Below are 14466 nucleotides of genomic sequence, written 5' to 3'. Positions count from 1 at the left end.
TGTGGGTATGTTAGTGGGCAAACCTGGGCATGTCACAGGGGAGCGTCCAGGCTCTGGCAATGATAGCGCAGGGCTGGAAGGGGTTGGTGATGTTTCACACACAGAACAATGTATTTCCACCCACATAGTCTCAATCAGCAGAGAATGGTGGGACTCTCTGGCGCTGTGGATCACAGCCGCAGATGCTTCCATGTCAGGAAACAGTGGTGCTGCCTGTCAGGAGTGGTTCAACAGGAAATTGCGTGTCGCTGGCTTTAAAACCTTGCTTGTTATTTGTTTTGTTTGGTGGACTTCCAACTGGTGCATGCACACAATATGGTGGTGCAGAAAAACAGACTGTAAGTGACACCTGTATTTTGTAATTATAACGGCTTAATGTTAGAATTGATCCCTGGTAACCTCAGTAGAACGGCGGGTGTCCCGTTTCATCCAGCTCACCCTCCCTGTGTGCTTTTCCGCTTTGACTCCTGCTTTTTGAGTAACAGCCTCGTGTCCCTTTATGAAATATTCAGGCACACAGTAATGTGAGCGTCAGTGCAGTCCACCTGCCACCGGTGCAGTCTGTGTTGAACTTGATCTTGAGGGAAACCTGAGAGTGATTGCCACACTTTAGATGTAACAGAGTCCAGTGTGGCGCTAATGTAATGTTAGTTGATGTTAAGTCACAAGTAAAAATGGTAACTTTACAGCTTCGTGTCCCGCTTTCTGCTAGAGTTGACTATTTCTGTGTCTCAGAATTTTTCATCTTTGATATGTTGATATATGATTTATTCAGTATGGTTGTTTCTGGTGACTTTTGACCTAAAACATTATTGGAATAGTCAGAGTTTCCTTAGCAAAGCTAACAAATAAATCATATTGTCATGCTATTAATGAACACCCAATTGTCCTTTCTGACATGTCAGTGTTAAATTGTAGGGACGTGTTTGCCCAAGTATCTTGTAAATTTACAGCCAACTCTCTGGACTTTAGCAGTGTCACAGCAGTTTGCCTACATGAAAACATATAAATGTGCAAGTAACTCGATTTTAAATAGAAAATTAAATATTCAATGTTAAGACTTGACCTGGTGACAAAACCAGCCTAAATGCTTTAGTTTCTATTCTTCTATTCTAATAACATCATTTTAAAAAACACGGCGAGATCCTGCAAAATAAAGTCACTTCATCACTACACCACTTTGTGCTGGTTTCACTTTTCCAATAGTGACAGCAAGGCAACTTTCCTGTTTATGAAATCAACATGTACCACTTTCGATTTTCACACAATTCACTTTAAAATACTGTAAATTGAAAATCCAGTGATCATCTCTGCAACAAGTATCTGTGCATGTGTCTCTGTTTCCCAGCAGTGGTGACACTCCCTCATCAGGAATGACCCTGTGTGTAGGCTCACACTGTAAATCTCTGTGACATCTTAATAACACCTTCATGCCTCTGATGGCTGGCGGAACAAATGCAGACATATCTCTGGTCGCTCTCTGCACTCAGACATTACACTGAGAGATAGAAGCTTTTTTTTTTTTTCCTATGATCTGTTTCCGTGCTGAAACTGAAGCTTTGCTGTTGAAAAAACAACACAGAGATGATGTGTATGTGTATTTCCATTCAAACAAGTGCTGTTATTCAGCGTATTTATTTGCTCTGTGAACACCGAGTGTACCGCCCTGTCCCATGTGCCACCCAGTCCCCGGGGAGCCGCGCAACACGCTGCGCACACATCCCCCGGTTACGATTCTCCTGCTCCACATGGGTCACATCACACTCTGAAACCCACTTAGTGGGGCAATTGGAGCTGGAAAGCATAAAAAAGAAAGAGAGAGAGCACACACACACACACACACACACACCTCCCCTCACTGACTCACGCCTCCTTCCTTCCGCGCTCAAATGACAACTCTCGCAGTCTGGGGAACTTATTCCTCCGAGTGACAGGATCTTATCGCGCTGTGGACGCACAGTTTGATGGATATATCGATGTGTGACATTCATTTCCAGTGTGCATCCATGGGACCTCTGCAGCTATGATACACAGCATATTACTGAGTCATTTATTTTCTATTTATATCAAAGCGAGTCTTGCGCGATGGAGCCTGGAGTGGGACGAGGTGATGGGATCCGTGCGCTTTGGAGACCGAGGTTTGCTCTTTAAACACTTCCTTTGGGGTGTATTTAGCTAATTATAATAATAATGATTGTTGTTGTAATGGCAACTGGGATACTTCGCCTTGAGCTAATTGCAGCTGAAGTGACTGAGCACGTTTTTACGCAGCTCTTAAGCCAAATACAATCGTTTAAATTAACTATTTTAAACCTCCATAACACTGGTTATTCACAAATAAACTATTCTTCTATACAGATATGTATATGTGTCTGTTTTTCTGATAAGTTATATTTATTTATTTTGCTTCAAGTGGATAAAAGAGTGGCAGGGCTGCTCACCTGAACTCAGAAACATATCTTGGTGAAATGTTGATATGTAGGTGAGAAATTAGTTTAACCTGGCTGTAAAATGCACCGTGCGCCCAGAAATGACGTGTGTCAGGCCCCAGGCGAGTTTTCAGTGCCAGTAATTGAATTCAAACTCAGATCAAAGAATAAACCTATAAACGGATTACTGCTGGAGGAGGAATGTTTCAGTTTTGGCCTCTGAACCTCTTTATATGTGGCATCGCCTGTGGTCACACTCTAATCTTAAAGGAGAAACCGAGAGATTGACAGGACAATAAATGGGTTTAACTCCGTTTTAATTAAAGGTTTTCATGGTTATAGTGATCTAAAACTCTCTCCTGTCTCTCTGAGCGAGTCAGAAATCCTTAAAATAGTCCTGAAAGTTGAGTAAATGAAAGAAAAACTGCTAAGAGAGGTAAAGGAACAAGTGAAAGCTAAGCTGCACACCATCCACGGCCCGCCCTACATTTAAGTAAAACGTTCAAGGCCACAGGTAGCTCAGGTATTAGTTGCGGTTTAGCCTTCAGGACTTCAAAAGACACTCCTATTCTGAACTGTCAAAACATGTCTATAAAACCTAACTCAGCCAGGGGATGAGGCCGCGTCTTTCTGCTCACACGGTGACCCCCGCACTGGATGCTGGCCAGCCTTTGTTGACCCTTTGTTGTGGACCTCTACAGGGCGACGTTGAGACCTGATGAAGGCAGAACTTTCAAATCCTGGCGGAAATGCCTCAGCTTTTCCTGCAGGAAGCAGCAGAGCTGTATCTAAACTTGGAAAGTGACAAAAGGACATGAACAGGAACCCAGACATTTCCCAGATATGCTGCTCCGGGTTTCATTGTTCTGTTAACGCCAGACGTTTTTGGAAATAGGTTACCATGAGTTTCATTTAATAATTTTCGGTTAGAAGACTTCACTGTCGCTAAATATAAGTTTCAGATGGATCCTATGATCCACTATACCAGACTCCTTCAGGTTATCTTAGTCATTCTACAGACAATGATGAGACACGCAATGATACTCACATTAACACTCACCTGTCTGCTTTATGTATCAATACAAGTGGTCCACCATAGTCTCAACAACATGCAGCTGAGTCATTTCAGTGTTTACAGTGATCACACTCTCAGTCTGCACTAGTTACAGCTCAAATCATGGTATCGGGTGATTCCATGCTGCCTAATTAAATCTACAACATGTCAGTGCAGCACAGGTAGCCTCATAAAAACGTCTGTGCAAAGAGTGACAAACAGTTGTTTTGTGAGACTTGCCAAAGTTTACATCAGTCTCTGGTGTCTTAGAGAACCAGGCTGTTAACGGATTGTGCGATCTTCACTGAAACTGTAAATGACAACTCTTGCAGTGTTACTCCTCGTCCTTCTCGGCCCTTTGTGTTGTGTTGCGGTACAGTGTGATCCTGTGTTGGCTGGCTCGCCTGCGTGATTGTGTAGAGCTTGTTGGAAAGTTTCCTCTTACACACGCTGAGAACTGGCTTCTCAATTTGTTTTGTGGTGGGAAATAATTAACTTTAACTTCATTGCTGCATTCTTAATGTGACCTTAATTTCATTTTAACCTCAGTTGGGTTTAATTGTGCCTCTGGCGTCATCCTTTATTGGTCATTGCAGTACAAAATTGCATCTGTGAGTCTTTATTCTCTCAGAGGTTTCTGGGAGAGCACCACACTGTGGTGGCAAAGAGTTTTACAGCTGTACAGTGAATTATAGGCCTGGAGACAGAACCAGGACTTTACAGAAAGTGTGTTTTGCTGGTCTCCAGTGCCTTGTGTTTACAGTTTAGTGGGTATTCTCATTATTGAGATATATAGGTGCAGTGTTATAAGCAGACTGGATTAAAAGCTTTTAAGAGGCTTTCTCAATTGCTGTGTTTACATGTTTAATTTCATCATGCATGTCATATTATCTGTTTACACCTCAGGATGTGTGTCTAAAAGTGGACCGACTGGGGTCAGTCATGGAGCCTGAGCTGAACTGCAGCTCCCACTGTGATTCACCACTTTGCTTCATCCACTCAGGAGTCAACAGGCGGGAGGGTCTGGACGTTCTGCAGAGACTATGCAGTCTCAGCACGGTAACCTCACATCCACATAAACACATGTAACATAAATATAGTGCTCAAGCTATATCTGAGGTGTAAAAATGCAGTGCATGCACACACACACACACACACACACACACACACACACACACACACACACACACACACACACACACACACACACACACACACACACACACATATTGTTTACATACATAAGCACAAATTATATTTCTCTACTGGTGCTGTTGGGGAATTTTGGTAAATGAAGTCATAGTTACATGTTTTCAAATGGACATTAGAGATATGTGGGATTATTCCGTTATAAGAAGTCTGTTCAGTAGTAGAGATCCAAAAAGGTAAAGGGGAAGGACTAGTGAAACTATGTTTAGTACCATCTTGCCTTTAAGAGAAGAGCGAATGGAGACCAGCAACATGAGGTGGGCATTTGAAAACGTAATGCGACTTTGTAAATAGAAACTACAGCAGCAGAGACACTGTGTCAGGCAACACAAACACGCTCCCTTTCCCTCTGTGCTATAGAAAAGGTGAGTTATCTCTTTGATTTCTTTCATAATTTATGATGTAAATTTATGCCTGCATCAGTCTGAACGTACAGATATGATCTTCACCCAAGGGGGAAGACAACAGTGAGCTGCAACATGTTTGCTTTGTTGTTGTTTGCTTATGCGACAAGACTGTAATTGAACTTACAGCTTTAATTTATTATTTATTTTAACAATCCATTTTTTCTATAGCTGGTTGAACTCAAATCAGATGAAAACTGTCGGCTAAAATATTATATTTATGTTGAAATGTAACACCATGCATTTGTTTCTATTTGTGGATGTAGACCGCGCACCATGCCCAACCATATCTAAACCTGATAGTATAGTGGAAAGTAAAAAAATAAAAGGGGCAGGGGGTAAATAAACTCTCACCTACTTTTCACTTTGGATGTGTTCCCAGATATGGCCTCTGCTGGCAGTGTGCTGTCTAAGGAGCAGCTTCAGTGTCCCATCTGTTTGGATTTGTTCAACCAACCAGTCTCCACTCCTTGTGGGCACAACTTTTGCAGAGACTGCATTAACACATACTGGCAGAATTCAAATGTGTCTCAGTGCCCCTTGTGTAAGCAGAAGTTCTACAGGAGGCCTGAACTCAAAGTTAACACATTTATATCAGAGGTTGCTTCTCAGTTCAGGAAGATGGTTGAAGATGTTGATGAAAATGATGAAACCAGTACTGGGGACGACTCTATCGGCCATAAAGGGGACATTTCATGTGATGTGTGCATTGGAAAAAGAGTCACGGCTCTAAAATCCTGCTTGGACTGTTATGCCTCTTACTGTGAGGCTCACCTGGAGCCCCATCATGTCTTAGGCACCTTTAAGAAACACCATCTGATTAATCCGGTGATGAACATTCAAGACAGAGTGTGCCAGAAACACGTAAAGCTCCTGGATCTGTTCTGTAGCACTGACCAGACATGCGTTTGCCAGATGTGCATCAAGAACGACCACAAGGCCCATCACACTGTACCTATAGAGGATGAGAGCAGATACAGGAGAGCCCAGCTTAGAAAGATAAATGAAGAGGTGGGAAAAATAATTGACAGCCGACAGCAGAATATCAGCAAAATCAATAGAACCGTTGAGCTCAGCAGAGGAAACACTGAAATTGAGACTGAGGAGAGTTTGCAAGTCTTCACTAAACTTATGCGCCTTGTACAGAGAGGCCAGGCTGAGTTATTAGATGTGATTGGTGCAAATCAGACGCAAGTTGAAGTCAATGCCAGAGGACTAATCATGGAGGCAGAACAGGACATCGACAAGCTGAGGCACAGGCGCTCAGAGCTGGAGCATCTCTTACGTGCCGAAGATGATCTCTACCTTGTCAAGAGCTTTCCAACAATCTCCACACTGCCAGCCACTAAAGACTGGCCTGACACCTGTGTAGCTGCCGTATATGTGGGCCTGCTGAGGAGAGCAGTCAGGAAAGTAGCATGTCAGCTAGAGGAGACAGTAAAGGCTGAGGTGAAGAGGCTGTGTGAGACTGAATTTCAGAGGGCTCGGCAGTGTGCTGTGGATATAACTCTGGATCCTGACACAGCCCACCCCAAACTGGTGCTGTCTGAAAACAAGAAACAGGTGTTCCATGGTGATGTAGCGCTGAGCCTCCCTGACAACCCCAAGAGGTTTTATCCTGGCATTAGCGTGTTGGGAAGGGAGGGCTTCTCCTCAGGCAGGTTCTACTTTGAGGTCCAGGTCAAAGGGAAGACAGAGTGGGATGTTGGAGTTGGGCTTGAATCCGTAAACAGAAAAGGAGGGAGCGTGCTAAACCCTGAAAGAGGCTATTGGACCCTGGGGATGAGACAGGACAAGCGCTACTGGGCCCTCACCAGCACTCCTGTCCATGTGCCGCTGGTCGAGAAACCCCAGAGGGTCGGGGTGTATGTGGATCTGGAGTGGGGGCAGGTTTCCTTTTACGACGCGGACTCTGCCTCTCATATCTACTCATTCACTGGATTCTCATTCGGGGAAAGACTTTTCCCCTACTTTAACCCCCATCGTAATCATGGAGGGGTGAACTCTGACCCTCTCATCATCCTGCCCGTCAAGAAATCTGCTTGAATGTTTTTAACTATATTTATTGTTTATCCTTTTCATATAAAAGTTAGCTGTAATGTGTTGTGCTCTGTTTGCCCTAAATAAAGTTGTTTACTCAGATAAAACCTATGAAGTGTTTTTGCTTTTACATCAAAGTTAAGTTTAAATGCGAACAATAAGCACTAGATAGATGTGATTTTAAGTGTATGTGTATGTGTATGTGTTTGGCAGACGGCAGTCCCAAAGCGACCACTTTCCCCTGTGCTAAGTGCTGTGGTGTGGACACTGCTCTCCTGTGGCATCCTGTTAGCTTTGTGCTTCCTCCTCTTCACCCTGCGCTTCAAAAACAACAGGTAATGTGCAAAGTGAATACATCACCACACACATAACCTCGTAGATATATTTGCACAAGTGAATAGAGTCATTTTGTGTATGTTACATTATCAGGATAGTGAAGATGTCTAGTCCGAACCTGAACGTCCTGACCCTCATTGGAAGCCTTCTAACATATAGCAGCGCCTTCCTATTTGCCATTGATGAACGAGCACACACACAAGGTGGACCATCCACAGCTGTACTACAAGTAAGCACCTTCATCACCATCAATGATCCGATGCAAAGTTGGAATAATGATTGCTAGATAATGATGCTCTGCCCACTTCCTCAGGCTCGGATGTGGACTCTTTGTGTCGGCAGTACTCTGGTGTTTGGCCCAATTTTGGGGAAGACTTGGAGGCTATACAGAGTGTTCACGCAGAGAGTGCCTGACAAGAGAGTGGTAGGCTCTACACACTATTTGAGTCAATCCAGGACACATTAAGATATAATAAATGTTCATTCTTGTTAAGTTCTAAATATTTAATTTAGATGTGTTTATTTTGTGTTTAGTTTTAATTGGTGCCAAACTGCACTGAACTCATCTTATTTTTTGTTGCTGACTTTTATATCTACCTTAGTTTACATGTATTATGTACAGTAATTCCTAAATAAAATGTTCTTATTAACTACATATTACATTCATATAGGATGTCTCTCTTTAATAGTTATCAGGATATTTGCCAAATAATGTTTTGTAACATTTTCAGCAGTAATTTGAGGCTACAGACAAAGTCATTTGCTTTTAGTGTGAATTCAATCCGTTTAATTTTCTACAAAGAATTATAAAGATGGAACATTTTAATAATTAAATGTAAAAAAGTGATGAAAGATACTGTATGGGTGAAACTCTTATTTCGATGTTGCTGATGACTTTATGTTGTGTTTCAGATCATCAGAGACATCCAGCTGGTGTGCATGGTGGCTCTGTTGATCCTGGTGGACATGCTGGTTCTCACTGCGTGGAATCTCACTGATCCCATCAGGTGTTCGAGATCTGTGGGAGCTGTTGTCAAGGTATTGTTCTAATGAGTAATTCTTGGTGTAGTGTAAAACTAACCGTGAAATTGTAAGAAAACTAGATTTTAAGACTTTGACAACACGGCAGCCTCCCTCATCTTTAGCGTCACATCTGAATTTAATCAGGTTTTAACAAATAGAGTAATAATAATTTCCTCTGATGCAGGTGGTGGAGAAGGATGTCTCCTACTCTTTGTCTCAGCTAGAGTCCTGTTCCTCTGTATACTCATATCTGTGGGTTATTGTTATTGCTGTTCAGAAGGTATGTAACCTTAAAGAATGTCCTAGTAAGAGAGGTTTCCTCAAATGTAATCAATATGTAAAATAAAATCTGTGACTTAAATCCAGCATTAAATAACATAAATGTCTTGTCAGAAGAATGTGTAGGACATTACAATGTATGAATATTTCATGTTTGAAGCAGGGTCATTGTTTAAAGTCCCTCAGCAAATAAGGTTTTATTGAATCAGAGGACTGTTACTAAAAAACACAGTGTCAACAGAATGATGGATTTCAGTGCGTTGCTTTAACTTGTCTTTGTTCTTTGTCCTACATCTTTTTTTTAGGGTGGTCTTCTCCTCTACGGCACATATCTAGCTGGACTGACCAGCAACGTTAGCCACCCTCCAGTCAACCAGTCTCCCACCATAATAACCGCTGTCACTTTGGTCACCATCTCCTCGGCTGTAGCTGTCCCTGTGTCTATATTCCTTAAATCCTGGCCCAACCTGGTCTACAGCACAGTGGCTGGAGCCATCTTCATCTGCACACTGGTTACTAACTGCATGTTGTTTGTGCCTCAGGTTAGAAAAAACACCACAATATGCACATACAGTACAAGATCCACAAAACTGCTGCTACTATATAAAAAAAAAAGGTTCAAGATACTTTTATTCTTGGAAAGACAACTCAGTCTTCTCCTTGTTGCTTGTGATGACACTAGTTCCTTTAATGCAGAAATCACTAGGGAAGGAGATTTTATTATAGCCAGAGCTGTCATCTAATCAAGCGATACTACGCCTGGAAACAAACATTAAAAACATTCGAGCTGACACTTTACGATAAACAGACAGCTCAATGACAAACGTGTTTATGACTTTCTCTTTCTGGTTTGACACAACTAGTAAATTATCTTTCTTTTCCATATGCGTGTCAGGACGCCATGTCTATCAATGAATGGAGTGTGACTCACACAGAAGGTGTTTATGAGTCAAAACTACGTAGGCTGTTGAAAACAGGTTGATGACTCTCCATGCGTCTGGCAGTGGGTTTATGTTACAATGAAGGAATGATCTCCTGAGGAGAGGAAGGACATTTTTTAATAATGAGCAATGTGCACGATCACACCTGGTTAAAAGGCTCCATGTCAAGTGATGTGTGTGTGGCATCAATAGCTGCAAGTTTCAGTTAAGTGTGACGTTTTACACCCAAACATATCACACTCACCACCATGCAGCTCACCCAGTGGCGCCAGTTTGAAGAGGATCAGAACAACCCAAATCAGATGGCCAAGTATTTCAGCAGCCCCAGTAAGAGCCAGCCGTCTGTGTACAGCCAGGACGAGATCCACTACCTGGTGGGGGAGAACAGCTCCATGAAAAAACTCCTTAATGAGGTACTGCATCTTAGGAAGATAGGTTTGAATTATATCACAATGCAGAAATACAGATTTTTTACAATTTGATTTGTTTTCACTGATTTAGATTATCTTTAACACAATACTGTGAAAAGCTAATTACATCACCTACTTAACAAAAACAAGTTTGGCATTGACATTGTGATGCTGACAGTAGCATTTACTGTAGATTAAGGCATTGGATTATATTCAATCATTTGGAACATGCTTTTATCCAAAGCATCTTACAAGTGATGCACACACACACACACCACACACACACACATACACACACATACAGAAGCAGTTTGGGTTTCAGTATCTTACCCAAGGAGGTGGACCACAATAGTCTGGGATCAATCTACAACAACATGCACTGGAACCTGGCTGAATAATCCTAATGAACGCAAACATAAATCTAAATGACTCTGGCTGTTTAACAATATCTTGACCGTTTTCTTTTTATGCGTGACGCCGCTGTTTTTCCCTTCATCCAGGAAACTGTGTATAAATTATTTTTAGATGTAAATTATTTCCTCTGCATCTCAAATCATGTTTTTTCTTGTGTGGTTCTGTACAATTTTCTAGAAAAATGCTGTGATTGACAGTCTGCAGGAGCAGGTGAACAATGCCAAGGATAAACTCCTGCGACTCATGTCAACCAGCCAGTCCCCTGAGGACCTGGACATGGACTCTTCTACCAACAACCTCGACTCCTCCTGCACTCAGACCACAGAGATTCAGTCAGATTTTTCTCTACCTCAGAGAGACTCTAAATCCCAGTTCTCGCCCTCCCATCTCACTGCTGCTGCTGTCACATCATGTTCGGGGCATCCCACTGTTCTAGACTCCTCAAACCCCACTGCTGTAGCTGATGACATGTATGCGGCTGAAAATCAGAACAGTGTCTCTTCCCTATTAGACAAAGACACAGCTGAGTCCAGAGCAGGAGACGATCTCAAACAGAGTGTGTCCCTCCCATCCTCTGGACTACTCAGGACAACAGAGGAGACAGTTAACTTTGTCACGTCCCTACAATGCCATAAAGGATTAAACCCATTTCAGGTTGATGCATTTGGCAATCACGGTGCACTAACATCTCACCTGGGACCAAATGCCAGACTGACTGGTTTTGTTAGCAATGAGCAGTTGCAGGAGATTCTCCAAGAGCTGTGTGTGGATGCAGTCACAGAGACCACACTTCGATCTCCTGGTCAGACAGCCAGGACGCCCTCTCAGCTAAAAAACTCCACAATCTCCCCCCTGTCCCTGAGGAAACCACACACCCCTCATCCACCTGTTCTCCACCCTAGCATCTCCCCATATGCAATGAGGAAACGTCGGCCGCCCTTCCACTCATCTAGAAGAGGTTTGACCCCTCCCTGCTTCTACACTGGTTGTAGAAGAATGAGGGAAAACTGCGAACAGCAGAATCCATGTGAGCATCCTGATAGGGCCACTGTGGATGGTACCCTCCCCCAGATTCACAGCAGTGGCCTTGAGCTAGAGGAGGACAAGGAGGAGGAAGTAAAAGGGCATAAAGTGATTAGAAAATATCAGAGCTGTGTTTCCAGGTCTTACAAATGTTGTGCAGACCACGATCACGCAACTCCACCTGACATGAAAGCAGGCGGTGATGAGAAGCAGCCCCGGAGACACATTCGAGACTCCTGTGGATACTGGGACTCAGACTCTAGCAGCTCAACGGATTATTGCTACTACCATCGTCCTTACTGTGACTCCTGCCTGCAGCGGGGCTCACTCTTGTCCTCAGACAGCTCCTCAGACTCCTCAGACAGCGAGTATGAAAGCTTTGGCAGCCTCTACCGCTCCCCACATCCTGTGGTATTTAAAGAAGACCTCAAACCCACCTTTGTATGAGCACAGCTTCACTGCACTTTAACGGGTTCATCCGTTTCCACCACTTGAATTCATGTTTTTAGAAAATTTGATTTGAAGTTAAACAAAGTTCAAAGTGTGCATAAAACTCACGTGCACATGTAATGGGAGATGTTTGACTGTAGCTTTCAACATGTTTGCATCCTGTATGAAGAGAGGGTTGGTATTCTTGAATCTTGCCATGTTGGACTGAGTGGTTCTTTTACGTATAAGACTAGTTATGATTAAGTAGTTTGATTTGTGAAAACATTTGTAGCTCACACAACATTGTGTTCCTTTTAATATTACTTATTACCTTGTTTGTATGTTTCTGCTGTCAAACCTGAACATAAATCTTGCATTTATAGTAGATTAACGAAAACTTTTTTTTTTTGTAGACCACTTCAAATGTGCACAGTATTAACATTTATACATATGCTATATTTATTCCATTATTTATTAGTACATGTGTTGGTGTACAGAAGTGCATTTGGTTGTCCTGAGTTTTGCTTTAATCCTGTCAATCATGTCCTAAATGGTCTGTACATTGCTCCACATTTGTTGTCACATGCTCCCCATCTATAGCTGGTTTATGAGACCCTGTCAGAGCAACTAGTGAAAACAGGTCACAGCTATTACTTTTATACACTTCATTATTTTCTCAGTATTATTGTTGTGATTCATTCAGAGTATGCAAAGGTCACAGCTGACTGAAGTGTCTGGATCTGAATGCAGGTGTGTGAAAGAGAAAGCAGACTGTTGCCCTTTGATCTTCAAATCTTCCCCTGTTTCGTTTTGTTTTTCATAAGAAGCTCAAACCACCATGCTCATTCTTAATCTTCTCCTTTTTTTTTAAAGCTATGCAAGAGCTTGATGCAAGTATAGATTAACCTGTAAGGCGACCAAGGGAGCAAAAAGGATCTCCTAATAACTCCACCCCACTCTCTCACATTCCTCCAGCAGGAACAAATGACATACCAGAACCAACCAGTATTTCTAAACTGTTGAATACCACCCTGCTGTAGGTCTGATGTATGTCAGTGTATCTGTTATTGTTGTAACATGTAAAGACAATTACACAGGACATTTTGGTAAAAAAAAAAGTCTCCCCCAGTTTTTCTTTTTATTGCACTTTTGTGTGCTGCCCTGCAGCAGTTGCCCACTTTGCCCAGCTTTTAATTCAGCCTTGACTCGACTTTAAACACATTACTAAACCTGACCTTTATGTGCCTCTCCATGCCTTCCCACGAATAACTGCCACCCTCCATGTGATGTGACTTTAATCATGACTAAAATAGCTCCTTAAGACAGATTTGACTTTTTTATAACATCCCTGCAACACAGATAAAACATTACTCTGCTCCCCTTTTACTTTATATTTCTCTGTCCCGACATACCCTTTTCTGTGTCACTATCTCTGCTCAGTCCTTCTGTTTTTTCTTCTTCTAATTGGAAAATGTGTGTTTGCCGGGGGAGGTGTTGCTATGAAGGGAAAACAGCGACCTGCATTACTCTTGCTCAGCTGCCTGTTTTTGAGATGTTGCTGCTCTCTGCTCTGCAGACGAACAATTGAAGGGCAGCCTGGGAGAAATTCCCTTTGTTACAGAGAATAAGAGAGTATAAATAAACCACATAAAAGACTGACTCCTAGCATCGCTGAGCAGGAGGAAATACTTTCCTTCTAAGCCAAGATAAGTGACCTGCATTCAGTCTAAGATAAGGATGAGGCATATTGAGGAGTTGTGGAATAAAAATAATACAAAGACATTTCTTTCTCCAAATACACCTCAGTCCAATGCATCATTCAACATATATTACACAATGAAAAAAGATTAGTTTTAATAGATCATCAAGTCAATCAACAAAGAAATGCAACTACCATTTTCAAGTTGTAACTAATGGTTTTATTAATGGTTAATAATTATTTACTTACTTACTTAATGCTTTGTTTATCAGCTAAAATCTATTAAAGAATATTTTTTGTGCTTCCAGATTGTGAAAATCCCTGTAACTCAGTGGACCCTCTAGCTACGTAATTAGTACAAAAAGGTCAGTAGTATTAACAACTTGTTAAGCATTTATTAATGGCGTACCACTATTTATAACACCATTACTACCAAGCAGAATTGAAAAGCAGCAGCTAAAATGAAAAACATTTTCAGTTGCTTTTATTAAACTCACATTAAACTGATTTATAAAGGTTCACCTTAATTTTATTCATCTTCATTAATATGGGGATGCACAGTTAAATGCAGCTACAACATTGTCCATGCAAGAAACATATGAATAATAATACAGCTTTCTTTCCTACATAAAACGCTACCCATATTGAGAGGAATAGACAATTTAAACAAGATTCATACTTGTGAAGGTGGAATTCACCTGGATAGAGTTGCAGTAACAACTGTGCACATATGCACACACACACACACACACACACACACACACTATTATAAATAC

The 14466-nt window shown here is 41.9% G+C and overlaps 1 protein-coding gene across 2 annotated transcripts; it reads left to right on the top strand.

Annotated features, from left to right (window-relative positions):
* Positions 1–1914: 1914 nt before the first annotated feature.
* gpr156 (G protein-coupled receptor 156) lies at positions 1915–13747 on the top strand. 2 transcript variants are annotated; one of them, XM_026375752.1, is made up of 10 exons: positions 1915–2138; positions 4390–4542; positions 7350–7471; positions 7566–7701; positions 7786–7896; positions 8385–8510; positions 8680–8775; positions 9080–9316; positions 9970–10128; positions 10717–13747. In XM_026375752.1, the coding sequence occupies exons 2-10, from the start codon at positions 4426–4428 to the stop codon at positions 12007–12009; spliced, it is 2397 nt and encodes a 798-aa protein (XP_026231537.1). In that variant the 5' UTR covers positions 1915–2138; positions 4390–4425; the 3' UTR covers positions 12010–13747. The 2 variants fall into 2 exon arrangements, with proteins under 2 accessions (XP_026231537.1, XP_026231538.1); XM_026375753.1 differs by lacking the exons at positions 1915–2138; positions 4390–4542 and adding exons at positions 4695–5057; positions 5479–6711 and having other exon boundaries at positions 7369–7471.
* Positions 13748–14466: the final 719 nt, after the last annotated feature.

The sequence above is a fragment of the Anabas testudineus genome, chromosome 21 (assembly GCF_900324465.2).
Source record: "Anabas testudineus chromosome 21, fAnaTes1.2, whole genome shotgun sequence".
Lineage (NCBI taxonomy): Eukaryota > Metazoa > Chordata > Actinopteri > Anabantiformes > Anabantidae > Anabas > Anabas testudineus.
The sequence above is the reverse complement of the archived record's forward strand: the minus strand, read 5'-3'. Positions and strand labels throughout refer to the sequence as shown.